The sequence below is a fragment of the Pyxicephalus adspersus genome, chromosome 7 (genome assembly GCF_032062135.1).
Source record: "Pyxicephalus adspersus chromosome 7, UCB_Pads_2.0, whole genome shotgun sequence".
In the NCBI taxonomy this organism is placed as follows: domain Eukaryota; kingdom Metazoa; phylum Chordata; class Amphibia; order Anura; family Pyxicephalidae; genus Pyxicephalus; species Pyxicephalus adspersus.
In genome coordinates, this window is record NC_092864.1 from 68,229,844 (window position 1) to 68,243,834 (window position 13,991).

At 42.0% G+C, this 13,991-nt stretch overlaps 1 protein-coding gene and 1 long non-coding RNA gene across 2 annotated transcripts; one reads left to right on the top strand and one right to left on the bottom strand.

Moving 5' to 3' along the window:
* Positions 1 to 330: 330 nt before the first annotated feature.
* TMEM11 (transmembrane protein 11) lies at positions 331 to 3,939 on the bottom strand. The gene is made up of 2 exons (XM_072418878.1): positions 3,793 to 3,939; positions 331 to 1,157 (listed from the first exon to the last, which is right to left on the bottom strand). The coding sequence occupies exons 1-2, from the start codon at positions 3,837 to 3,839 to the stop codon at positions 641 to 643; spliced, it is 564 nt and encodes a 187-aa protein (XP_072274979.1). The 5' UTR covers positions 3,840 to 3,939; the 3' UTR covers positions 331 to 640.
* A 4,846-nt stretch (positions 3,940 to 8,785) lies between these two features.
* Positions 8,786 to 12,740, top strand: LOC140334587 (uncharacterized). Its single transcript, XR_011921604.1, has 3 exons — positions 8,786 to 9,171; positions 11,738 to 11,775; positions 12,333 to 12,740. It is a non-coding gene; the product is annotated as an uncharacterized lncRNA (long non-coding RNA).
* The last annotated feature ends 1,251 nt before the right edge of the window (positions 12,741 to 13,991 follow it).

The following is a 13,991-nucleotide window of genomic DNA, read 5'->3' on the forward strand; positions in this document are numbered from 1 at the left end:
GATCCGGAGACGTAGGAAGAAGAACCCAGAAGATGTCAGCCCTTCCTCTGCGCCGGGCCGAAGGAGGATACCGGGAGGACGCGGGACCCAAACGAAGAAACCTCCTGATGGATCTGCGGTATTAAAAGTGTGTTTTTTTTTAAATTTTATTTTGAATTTAGTTCCGCTTTAAGGCGACCAATAGTTTTTGATGTTTTCACCAAACCAAATAATCTGTACCTTTGTACAAATAAGTTTCAAAATACAAAAAAGTAATTTTACCTTAAGCCTAGATAGAACGAAAAGTCTTATTTTTCTGTTTTAAGTCCACAACATGAAAGCAAGTAGCCATTTATTCAGTATAGATTTTAATAGTCACATGGGCTCTGGCTGGTTAAGTGTAGTACAACAAATACATAAATCTATGTTCAACATAAAAATAACCTCCCTTATAACCCCACTTCTTGTATTCCCGGTTATGTGTATGACTTGCAGCTAGGGTATACGGACTTCAAAGCAGGTCCTGGCCATCCTACCATAAAGCGCTGAAAATAATCAGTGCAGTAGCACCAAATTGTTTTCTGAAGAAATTCTTCTATCTCAACCAAATTTCACAAAAAAAAAAAAAGTGTTATTGTTGCATGCTCAGCATCCATGGAAATCATACAGCATAAAGTTCATACAGCTTCTTAACACAGTATGCCAGTGCAGCAAGTGCTATCGTGTTGTGTAGTCTTTTTCTATGGACGTCATCCTTCCTTACAAGCACGACTGGTGTGGAGGAGGTAAGAGTGTGTAGTGGAAGTCTTGATAGTTTATAGGCATCATACTCCACCTGATATTTGCAGCAAGGATCAAACTGCCAGGAGATTCCATAAAGAGTAGAGCAGGCCAAGCTGAGAATACCAGCTGGCAGAGACATATATGGTGAATACTCAGAAGGCAAAATCAGTGGAGTGAGAAGGCACACTGTACCAGAAAGTACTGCTGACTTGTGCAGGCAGTTTCCAACAGTAATCCAGCGTGCGGTTTCATCTCCAATACGGGTCGGTTCGATCACTATGTATTTGTATTGAGCTTCGAGGGCTTGCTCCAGTTCGTACTCAAACTGGTCTTGTGCATTTTCACCATTGTAGATCTCGTGCACGATGTACCACTCACATGTGGAATAGGGCACCCTGTCAAAGAGAAAAGTGGTTTTCATTTTAGTCCACCAAGTGTGTTCCTTTACAGTGTAACCCAGAAATATTTTAACACTGGGTGGGCAGAAATTGTAGGTGGGTAGCAGCCCCTGTATGGCAACCTAACTCTTCTGTAACCACCCAAAAACAGCCGGGTGGTTACTGAAAAGTCCGGGGTTGTGCATCCGGGCTGGGGAGAACACTGCTTTAAATATGAATTCCAGACCAGTGACATAATTGAGCTAATAAAAGATTTCAACACAACTAACACCAGAAAATTCATTTTGTGTGAAACCTTTGTAATCCATTCACAACGCATACAGGTACCACTCACAACCCTGTACAGTGCAACATCTTCTCTATCTGCTTTCTGCAATAAAATAACGCTTCCAAGGCAAATATAAAACTGACTGGCGGTGACATTTTTTTTGTAACCTCTCATTAATGTCTGGAGTGTGGTGGAGCTACCAGGAACTGGGCCGATACACAATGATATCTGGACAGGGATGCAGAAAGGAAACATCCCAGCAGCAGGACCAATATCTGCAGCTTTGTGTGAGAAGCACTGTTAGCGCCCTACAAAATGACCTCAGACTACGTGTGTGGGTTTTGGACCAGTCCTTCAGAAACAGACTCCAGGACTGTGGTATGTAGCAGTCATTGTGTAGAGGAACCTGTACTCCAAGCCCTGCACTGTGCAGTGTATTTGGCATATTGGGGCTGTTCTCTTTAGGTATGAGAGCGGGTTTAACATTGAGCACATGACAGACGTGAACGAGTCTGGAGAGGCAAATGTTGGCTACATATACCCCGACTCATAAAATCCTCAGACCTTTACTGGTGCAGTGGGGCCTGATTACCTTCTGGTGCTGGACAATACCCAACCACAAGTTGGAAGAGTGTGTAGGCCGGGCATGTCCAAAGTCCGTGGGGCCCGTGTTCAGATTTCCTCCGGCCCGCAGCCTCTGTCATAAAATCAATAATATGCGGCCTGCAAGCACTGTTGACCACAGTATAAAATAGACGTATACAAAAAAGCTATTTTATGTTTATTAGAGTTGATCAACCGCCATGCAATTATTGGCCGGGGCATAATCAGCAGGATGGGAGTCCCCATGTGTGCTGAGGGAATCCCCTATGTCATTATAGTAGGCGTGTGCTGTGCGGGACCTGCCCAGACCACGCCCACTGATTCCAAGATCGTGCGCTGACACCGGACTCTGTGCACAGGGAATCCCTCGCGTCACCCTGGTAGACGTGTGCTGTGCGGGACCGTGCAGACCACGCCCACACTAACCCTGGTTAGTGGTCGGCCCCCATATATTTTCACCTCACCAAATCTGGCCCACTTTGCAGAAACTTTGGACAGCCCTGGTGTAGGCAGTTCATAGATGACACGGATGTTTATGCCACTGATCAGCCTCCATGTTAGCCAGACCTGAATCCAACACTCTGGGACAATATGTATCGCTGCCAAGTAGCACTCTGGTGCCCTGATTTAGGTCTTTGGAGGAATTCCTTCAGTAGTAAGATCAAACGTCAGGAGCGCCACTGAAACACATGGACCTGGAAGATTCTCCAGGGAATGTTTCAGTGGTTCTCTGCTTATAAACAGACACCTATGTATAAGAATAATGTCTTTCAGCTTGAATGTTGTATTCATTGAGAACCATAATCTGTACAAATGTTCCAGGTAAGTTTTTTTTTAAGTACTAATGGCAATGAAATAACATGATAGCCTACACCGGAGCGTTCAGTGCCAGAGGGGCTTCCCATTGCAGCTCTGAGATGTCACATGACATGGCACCTGGTTTACAAGAGTCTGTATCTAGGTTGTCCAATGTACGGCCCATGGGCCAGAGCCTGCCCTGCCAAGTATTCTGGTCGGTGAATCTGCTGCACTGCTGCTTGTAAACAAAGCCGATCCTGTGGTGGTTCTGTTTACACCCCCGCACACTGCGCATGATATACTCCTGACCCCCGCACACTGCGCATTATATACTCCTGACCCCCGCACACTGCGCATGATATACTCCTGACCTCATGTTATCATTACACGGTAATATCTGGATTTGTATGTGTATTATGGTCTCTTTACATTGTAATAATCAGATTTGTACCAGTAGCACATATGTACAAGGCGTGTGCCCATGGTGCCATCTCCTTGGCTCGGTCTCTATATAACCGCCGGGTAATGGGGGAAGTATCCATGCTCTCCTATGAACCCCTTGACCTCTTCCCAGCATCCCCTGCACCCCATCATTCCTTCTAGCAGGAAAACAATACACAGGGCTGCGCAGGAACTTTATGTTGTGTGGATTTCGTCATACTCTGCTGAGACAAGTACAACTACACGGCAGGTCACAGGGAGGGCCCGGCCATGGCAGACACGGTACAGATTCCGCGCCAAGCTGGAGGTGACCATCGGCGGCCGAGTCCCGGTCCCAGCCAATCAGAAACACGTGTAGAATGACCGAGGCCCCGCCACATCTCCTTTACTGACCTCGGGCCTGCCATGGCTGACACACACATACACACGTACACGGCGCCCCCGGCGCTTCCTTCAATCCGAATGTGACACACAGCCGCTAACAGAGGACCCGCACATCCTACTCCGATCCCCGCGACTCACCTCTCCCGTCTCCCCAAGCCTGCGCGCCTCCTTCCCCAAGTGGCCATCTTGGAGACTCGGCTCACGACCGCCTCCCTATGGTGTGCGCATTTCCCGGGTGCTCATGGGAAGTGTAGTCTGTGGGAGCCTGGAGTCCAAAATGGCGCCAGGGTGTAAAACTCAGAGCTGTGGTGTTCTTCCTCAGCCTATTATCTGGGGATGTGCTGCTTGTGGTTCTTCTGACAGCTTTCTGGAATTAATAAATAAACTTCATATTTAATAATAAATGGTACAGAAATAATCTAACATGTTGTGATATTGTGAAAGGCCTGCAGTTATGATACAAGTCCCAAGGAGCAAACCTGAAGTGACATTGGCAGGATAATTGTGTGTAAGCAAAGACGCTTCCTATGAAGAAGAATGGTTACCTGTCCCGTTCTCCATTCTTTCTATTTCCTCCTACCGGGTTCACAGTTACATAGTAAGTCAGGTTGAAAAAAGACATAAGTCCTTTAGGTTCGACCACTTAGGAAATAAACATATCCCAGATAAAAAACCCTGTGGACATAGCTGATCCAGAGGAAGGCAAAAAAAAAACCCTGGTACAATTTGCTCCAACGGGAAAAAAATTGCTTCCTGATTTCCCTGGATCAACAGCCTTTGTTATCTTTACTTTAAGGCCCTAATGTTGAGTTATATTCTGTGCTTTTAGAAATCATCCAGCTTTTTCTTAAAGCAATCTAGAAGTTTCTGAAACTACTTCCTGAGGGAGCCGATTACACATTTTCACAGACCTTACAGTGAAGAATCCCTTCCTTATCCGGAGCTTAAACTTCTTTTCCTCCTGAAGCGGAGTGCCGCCTTGTCGTTTGTAACGATCTAAAAGTGAGGAGGCGCAGACCTTGGACACACCTGGAAGTGTTGAATGATAAAAGCTGGGTACACGTGGACAGATATTTTGCTTCTGATTGTCTTCTTTTGGAATAAAATACACAAATCAGAAGTAAAGTTTAATTGCCTGCTGACTGTTACAGATTTTTTGCTTTTGTTTTAAAATCCTGATCAGAAGTGAATGTGTTTCATCATTTACCAAAGTGATCTTGTACATCCGGCCAATCACTTTCTGACATTCTCTAAAGGGAGGTTGGGACCTTCGGGATCAAGTGATCCCTCATGGCTGGCACCTTGGCACTCGGTCTCAACCCTGAACACTGGTTCTTAAAGAACTGGCGTCTGCACACTTGACAGCTGTCATCAGTACTGGTACCAATCACTGCTGTCCCCATTCATTCTCTATGGGACTGGGGGAAGCTACATATAGCGTCTCCCATGAGGCAGCGTCTCCCTGGCCTGAGGGAAAAGCACCACAACCCCATGGCCAGTGTGAAAGTGATCAGATCAGGAGGACAGAATGTCACATTTATGTGTGCAGTGTTTCAGGGCACCGGACTGATCCTCCAATAACTCACTGACAAACTCTAGTACAGGGGTCGGCCATTTCAGGAGGTGAGGAAGGCACACTAGGCCAGAAGAAGCAAGGTGCCCATGGAAAGGTTTTTTCCAACCGTGACTGCAAGTGAGCAGCCTCAGTCTTCCGCTCATCCGTGGTGTAGTCTTTGTACATGTGCGCGTACTTGGCATTGACATGTCCCTTGAGATTCGACCGCTTGAAAGTGCTGTCGGTGTCGTTGCACACTAAACACAGGGCTTTGTTGCCGCGTTGGACGAAGAATAATTTGTCCGTCCATTCGGGATTGAAGAAACGACGTTCGAGGTCAGCCTTCCGGAGACTGGTAGCTGCGCGTTGCTTCTGCCCTTTAGGCAAAGTAATTATGCACGGGAACTCGATGATATCGCGGGAACGATAATGCGACGATTCAATTAGGCCGGATCCAACAATAAATAACTAGGGGGCGTTAGGCCGGACTGTAATACTGGCTAGGCCATATCTGGCCTAAAGGCCGTAGTTTGCCTACCTCTGTCCTAGTAGAATCTAAGGTGACCGAGCACAGCTCTTGTGATTGTAACTCTGGAAGGATCGTCTCAGGATCTCATCTTTGATTCTGCATGACCTTGCAAACACAAATAAAAAAATATTCATTTATGATAACTATGTCTTTTTTGTAGACTTGACTTATTCCTTTCTAGGATCGGGTAAGGGTAACTATGTTCCCTGTTACTCATTGTTCAGGGTCAGATGGCAAATATCAGGGGGCCCAGATTTCAATAAACTCCATGCCCACAACATTTTCATTGCTGGAGGCAGACGGGGCCCGGTATTACCAGAAGTGAGGTACAGACTCTGTGCTCCTTATTTTTCTGGGGCCTAGTTTGGCATGGGAAGGTGGGGGGGGAGGTGCTATACACTCAGGACTTGGTCTGGTATGACGGGTATGCCGTAGAAGAGGTCTAAATTAATATTAGGGTCCCCACATTTTTTTTTTGTAAGCACCACATCAATGTTATACATGTTTCCATTGTTTGCTTTGTGTTCTTCAAAGCTGCAACTACCGTGTTTCCCCGATTTTAAGACATCCCCATTAAATAAGCCACCCCCGATTTTTGAAAAAATAATTAAAATAAGACACTCACCCGTGAATAAGACATCCCCCGATATTTGATCCTGTGTGTGTCTCCTTGATGCTGGCTGCAGCATGTGTCTGCTCCTGGCTGCAGTGCAGAGTGAAACTGAAAGTAACAAGCCGGCATTCTGCACCAGGAAGCAAGCTGCTGATCCCTGCCCTAACGGAGATCCCTACACTTAATTACCGGTAAGTGAACAGAAGGGGACAATCAATGGCATAGAGTGATCAGAAGGGGACAATCATTGCATAGAGTGATCAGAAGGGGACAATCAATGACATAGAGTGATCAGAAGGGGAATATGAACGGCACATGAGTGATCAGAAGGGGACAAGCAATGGCACATGAGTGACTTTCAACAATAAATGTGTACTGTAGTCTTCTTCATGGAAAAATAAGACATCCCCTGAAAATAAGACCTAGGGCATATTTTGGCATTTCAAAAAATATAAGACAGTGCCTTATAATCGGGGAAACAGGGTAGTCATAATTGTACGAAGTGTATGGTCTTCACATCTGTAATCCAATGTTACATTTCTGTTTTTGTCAAAGGTCTTTATTTCCCTCTTCACATGGAAGCTGTTCAGTAAAAGTGACAATTACCGGGTTTGTGTGAAATTGTATTGACAGCTGTGTTTGCAGATTAGCCATGTGTTTGAAATACCATGTTACAGCGATTTCAATTGTTAGTCCCGGTAAAAGCAAACTACAGGTTGACAATCAAAAATCTGTCAACCTCCGGACCTGAGACGCGCCGGATTTTCGAAATATCTGGATTTTTTTTCATACTTATCTACACACAGACCAGCCTTCCTCTTGCAGCACCCACGGACATCTAGCACAGTTCCAGAAAGCAGGCAGCAGGGACATCTCAACGTGTATTTAGTGTAGCAAGGAAAGACCTAACAGCTGTTACTGCAAAACAGCGCCATCAAAACATTAGTGACCAAACAGTGTACTGCAGTCCCTGTACTGAAAATGCGATCCAAAATTTGTCGGGAAACTGAAGAATCCAGATTATCGATGGCCACATTTTCGATTGTCAACCTGTACTATGTAATTAAAGGGGTCGATGTTGGTCCAGTTTGCTTTGAATGTTTGGATTGTTCATGAATATTTGGAGTGTGTTGTGATTAAATCATATTCCTTAAATATTTTTTCGAAGGCCAAGCAAACTTAAAGGCCAACGGACTACTTCCACCAGGAAGTAACCCTTTATTCTCTGATACTTCATCACTCGCCTTTGAAAATCATCTCGTACAGGATTACCACCTAAACTTTACCAAGGAGTCCATTCTTAGTTCCTTTATTACATGGTCAACCCAGAATATCTGTAAACGTCTCCACTTTCCCTACGGTATCCAAATGGGTGAAACACATGGGGATACAAGACTACTGGACTACTGGACCTTTGGTTCTAACAAATTCTAATGTACTTCATATCCACCATGCCCCCTAAACAGGAGGAAAGGCATGGCATACTACACAGGCGTACTCTTTGTTTAGTATGGGGGAACCTACTACCCCAAATTCATAACTAATTATTACTACCTATTATTATTATTATTATTAACCACCTGGCCATTAAACCCGACCTTGGTTCGGGGTAAAAACACTTGTAAAAAGTGTTAAACCCGAACTTTTCTCAGGTGGTTAAAAATGTAAACAAACGTTATATTGCAATCCGATTGTCATACATTGTATGACAATCCGATTACAACTGAAAGAAAATACTTACCCTGTCCCCGCAGCTCCTCCAGCAGCAATAAAAAATTTGCTATATCAAAAAACTGACAGAATTAGAACGCTTGGGGAGTTAAGCTGATTTTTGTGTTTTTATTTAATTTTTTAAAAGTACATTTTTTTTTTTTTTTACATAATTGTGTGTTTTTAAACTTTTTTTATATTCATGATATCTACTAGACTCTTGTTTGGACATATTTCTGTAACTTACAGGTCTACAATTTAAAAAAAAATTTCATGAAAAACAGTGTACCGCTTTTGGTACAGAAATCTAGACATCAGTGTAACGCCCAGGAGGTTAATGCAACCTGTTCTACAATGCAAATATTTACCTTTAGCAGAGGTTTTAGTCTCCCAGTAGTTTTTATTAATTTTCTGGCTTCAGACCTCCCCTGCTGTAGTGATGCACTAGTAGTCACATTCTGAAATGTCTTTCTGGTCAAGACCATGAAAAATCTTTGTAAGATTTAATTCCCTTGTGTATGGAAGTGGATATTTGCTCCATGAAGAGGTCAGTGGAGTTTCCACACTCAGAATGTCTAATCCCTCCGGCTCCCAAGTTCCAAAATTTACTAACAACTGCAGTCTCTGAGTCTGTGCATTTCAAACCAGTAAAAGCAAACACTTGTGAAGCTTCCGAGTCAATGGAACTTGAGCAAGATATCAGGAAGAATCCTTTTGTTGCAACACAAAGAATCTGTTTGTATTGTTCAACATTTTCCACCTACAATTGTGGTTAAACAACAGTTTCTGTAATGAGACGCCTTAGGAAACTTTAGTGATCAAGCTCTAGTCATAAAATTTACATTCTTCTAACACCTCTGGATGAGCCCGAGTTACTGTTTTGAGTGTAGCTATCACCGAAGAACCTATTCGATCCTGCGTTGTTACAGTGTGTATCTGCCTGGGAATCCTGCATGAGGATCTTATCATTTTTAATATCATCCTCCCATTTTTTCTTCTGAAATGTTGGAATGAGTATCATGTTGTAGACTGGTTCTTTGGGGAAATTAGGAAGTGTCGGTTTTCACTACTGTATATCTAAAGTCCTAACTGCCTAGAATCTGCGCAAAGGTGAGTCTACAAAGGTGAGCCCTTTCAGTCCTACATTAGGCTACGTACACGTCAGATTATTCTCATCTGATAAACTCCTCAGGGCTGATATCAAATGAGAACCTGGCGTATGTACTGCGCTCGTCGTATGTTTTATGGACGACCATCCTGGCGGATCCACGGATGAGGAAAGATCATAATGAGAATGAAGGGAAGAGAGCACAGTGGGGTGCCGCTCCGTCGCTCTCCCCCCTCCTTTTTCCATAGACCAGAATGGCGCTGTATGTACAACGCTCGTAATGCATCGTGCTGTCTTTTGTCCTTGGAAAAGATTGTGAAAGATTCTTTCCAACCACAATGATTGCACGTGTGTATGTAGCATTACTGTGTTCCGTAACCATTGTCTTCAACCATTTTTAACCCTTTTACAGTTCCATTGACCTGCTTCCTGGCATTTTTTAACATTGACACTGCATGTAACCTCTTACCAAAGACTAGGCAATAATAGACTTTAAATTTAGGAGTATTTTGGAGTTTTGTTAGTGAACAAAAAATCCAAAAATTCCCAGCACACTTAGCAAATAGCCAGTCAACAAAATTACACCATTTCAAATATTTGCATAACAAACAAACATCATATCTGAAAGCCACAGTGCTTCAGCATCATAGTGATGTGTCCCAAATGTAATTAAGAAACTTCTATCCTAAAACACGTATATCAATTATTAAATTGAAGCAGCTATGTATGGAGGCCATCCATGCTAAAAACCCAAAAAATCTTTAGGGGACTGTCTCAGGCTAATGCCAATCTAAAAATAAAAAATGTTTTGTTCAAGTAAAGAGAAAGGTGGAAAGATAAGTGTAATAATGTACACTATCCACCTACCAACCTGGGATTTTTGATAAATATGATATGATATGGTAAATTCATAAGGAATAATAAGCAATACACAACACAAATTTTAAATGTAATTTAACATAACTCAAATTTCAAACTCATCATAAATGTTTATTGGTGATGTTGTTTTATTTAATGCCTTTATGTTTTGTTGGAGCTTGGACAGCGGCATCATTTGCAGTATATATGCTAATACACGTGTTTGGTATTAAATCACCAATTAATATTTATGTTGAGTTTTAAATTTGAGACCGCTGGAAAATTTGTAGATCATTCTTGCAAAAAATGGGAATTAGGGATAGATATTTCTGATGAGGACTGGGAAAACATTAACATACTTACTGCCAAAGGCTCACAAAATGTGAACATTCAAGAAAACAAATTTAAGGGGCCCTTAGATTTACACAAAATTCATCCTCAAAGTGATTCCCAATGTTGGAGATGCAAATCAGAAGTAGGCTCTTTTTTCATATGTGGTGGGACTGTCCTATGAGCCGCCACTTCTGGGACAGCATTATCCACTTAATACCGAAAATTACAGGAGAGTATAATAATATTTCTCCAGCTCAAATTCTACTACATCATACCCAACCCACATCCCAAAAATACAAAAAAACACTGCTTTTTCACATATTGAAAGTGACCAAACTATTGATTCCGAGGATTTGGAAGTCAACAACTAGTCCAACTATAAAAGATCGGTTTACACAAATTGATCACATTGCTGAAATGGAGGAATTGATTCACTCAGCCCGAGACACAATTACAAAATATTATACAACATAGGCCTCATGGTGGGATTTTCATGCATCCCAAGAATATAGGAATACATTAGGTTTGGTAGGAGAGAGTCCAATATGACACAGGAAAGAGGTACATATGTTCAATTAAGATTATATTTTTTTCACAAATTAAGTTTGTATTACTTTAGTTTCTCATGACTGTCAGTTTTGGTTGCTGCTAAAAGGGGTCTCCAGGCCATTGCACAAAGTGTAGGGTCTGGAGTCATTTATGTTACACAAAAATAAATGTTTAGTTCTAACTGTATTAATCAATGTGTATATCATTTGCACAAATGAAAAACATTGTATATTTTCATTTGTAAACTCAAGAAAGCTTTATTTTTGAAAAAATAAATAAATTTGAGTTATGATAATATGATTTCATTCACTTCCCCTCTGCAAGTTCTCAACATTTTGCTAATTTTTGCAGTTACCTTAAATAAGACTCCCCAAGACTTTTTTTATAGTTTATTTTACTATAGTTTTCTTTAATAGTTCTTGCAAACAGTGTACCCCTCGCTATTGTATTCAGAGGATTTGTTTTCCCTAGGTTATCACTTTCCATTTAGAATTATTAAACTGCAGTTTCCACTCCTTTAGGCTGCCAATGCTAAAACATGTACACCATGTTTTATTACATCCAGGAATATCAATCCTAGTGCAAACATTTGTGTCATTAGTAAATAGACATTCACCACTAAACTTTCAGCTATTTCACTTAGTTTTAAAAGAACAGGTACGCCGGTGCCATCTAGTGGATGGTTTCAGTCAGTGTACAGTTTATAGATTGTAGTATTTAGCTACCTTGAATAGTATAACACACAGATAATAAGTAAAAAGTTGGGTAGACAATGGATAGTGGCTGTTTTTTTATTCTGCAGTTTAAAACTTTCTTTTTCTATTCCAGGCCATGCTGCTCAACTTATGTGAGCATCTAATGGAAAGGTATGTAAATGTTTAAATTGGGCAAATAAAGGTATGCTCTGTGATAGACAGAAATGCAGAGATACATAAATATTGTTTGGCAGATCAGCTAACACCTTTCTGCTGTATCTGCATGTACAAGGCCCTGGAATTTAGACTTGTCTTTCCTAATATATGCAGTGTATTAATTAAACCATTGATTTGCTTTGTGAAAGTGAATGTAAGTGTGTGATGTGAAAGTGACAGCTTGTGGCTGTAGTTTCACTTTTAGTTAGCACTTTCTTTTCTAGAATAAGGAAGAATTTAATTTTTTACATACAAAGTCCTTAAGTATTTAGCTGTTGAAGATGACAGGTACTGACCTGCTTGATTAAAGTCTTCTTTAGGTTTATACATCTGTCAGGTCTTTTCTGTAGGTTCTGAAAGTAAAGAAATTGTTTTGCTAAAAGCATCAGGTTGCATTTAGCCGACCTATACCCACAGACCAGAAATACACAAAATTAAAATAAAGCACTAGAATTTCCCAATTAAAGCGGAACTAAACCAAAAAAAAAACACACTTATGTTTAATCCCACAGATCCATTAGGAGGTTTCTTCCATTGGGTTCCGCATCAACCTGGTATCAGTCTTCAGCCCAGCAAAGAGGAAGCTTCGGACGCCAACATCTTTTTCTCTCCTCTTCCGGGTTCTTCTTCCTGTGTCAGCAATCTCTGCGCAGGCGAGACATCGGGTGAAGTAGATGGGTAAAAAAGATTGCCAATCTCACTGCGCATGTGTAAAATTGGCAATTTTTTTCTTCCATTAAAAAAAGGGCTCCTTCTTCACATGCCCGAGATCATGCATGCGCAGAAGGAGAGCCAAGGGCCTCCCGAAATGCGTGACATAGGTATTCCGTGAGGTTTTGCACTCCCATACTGTCTTGATCACCATGACAATCAAGGCAGAAAAGGAAGGTGCTGCACCACTTAAAAAAAAATTACTTTAAATAAACCTTTAAATAAAAGTATTGTCTACCTTTTTATGTAAAATAAAAAGTTTGAGTTTAGGTATGCTTCAACCTCCCCAGCGGTAACCCCGAGTGTGACTCGGGGTAAGAAAAAGTTGCTAGAAGTGGTAACCCCCGAGTCACACTCGGGGTCGGTAAACCACGAAGATCAATAGTAAATCTAGACTTACTCTTCTCTCTTCCTCGGCCAGATACTTCTGCATCCGATGAGTCACCTGGGGGAGTTCCTGGTGATGTCAGCGCATGCAGCCGTTGCGTTAAGGGCGGGGCATTCAAAATTGTTTGTATCGGATTCAATACAAAATAACTGTATTAAATCCAATACAAAGTAGCCAATATCTTTTTGAGCATTGAAGTGTTACTGTGCCCTGCCTATCTGCCATTACGTTTGATTGCTGACCTCCACCTGACCTTTTGACCACTTCTCTGCCTGCCGCCTGCCCTGACCTCTGCCTGACCTTTTGATCACTTCTCTGCCTGCCTGACCTCTGCCTGACCTTTAACCACGTCTCTGCCTGCCGCCTGCCCTGACCTCTGCCTGGATTCTGACTACGTCTACTATTTCAAGAAAATTGTGGGCCTGATGTGGTGTAATTGCACCAATATTGTGGGGCCTTGGTAAGTATAATCGGAAGGGTGATCCAGCACGTCCCCTTCAAATATACTTGAAGTTGGAGTAGCTGGTTGCTGTTCTGGAGTGATCAGGCCAAATGACTGGGCTGACCCATGCATGTCTGAAGCAATCACCATTTATCAGGGTCAGAATTTGCTGAAGGCTGGCTTGGCTTGGTGCCCTATGGTATGCCTTGAGGAAGGTGAGGCCAAGGTACAGAATCTGGGGAGCCTCCGGTGTTCACTAGAGACTGGACCAGGGGTGTCAAACTCAAAATTAAAAACTTAGACAAAGTCACAAGCCAACCTTAAAATTTATTGAAAAAATTGAGGAATTTTTTCCTTCTCAATAAATATAAAATCTTTTCATATGGAAACAAAGAGGTTTTGCTTCACATTTAATCCAGAAAAGCTTTTATTAGAGAAAGAGGCTTGAAAATCTTATGCCACTTTCTCTATTTGTAGCCTTCTGAGTTAAAATTCAATAGTAACCTTTTTGCACAGGCTAACAATAATAATAACAATTTTTTTCTATGAAAATCCAACTATTCAAGTCCATGCCTTGGAGTAGCAAGGAAAAAAACAGCAGACGGGGAGTGCTGGAAATGCCAGACAGGG

Excerpts from the sequence above, each read along its gene's own strand:
- TMEM11 (XM_072418878.1), bottom strand. The coding sequence starts at position 3,839 with ATGGCCACTTGGGGAAGGAGGCGCGCAGGCTTGGGGAGACGGGAGAG. Across the intron at positions 1,158-3,792 it reads GGCTTGGGGAGACGGGAGAG|GGTGCCCTATTCCACATGTG; the intron begins GTGAGTCGCGGG and ends TCTCTTTGACAG.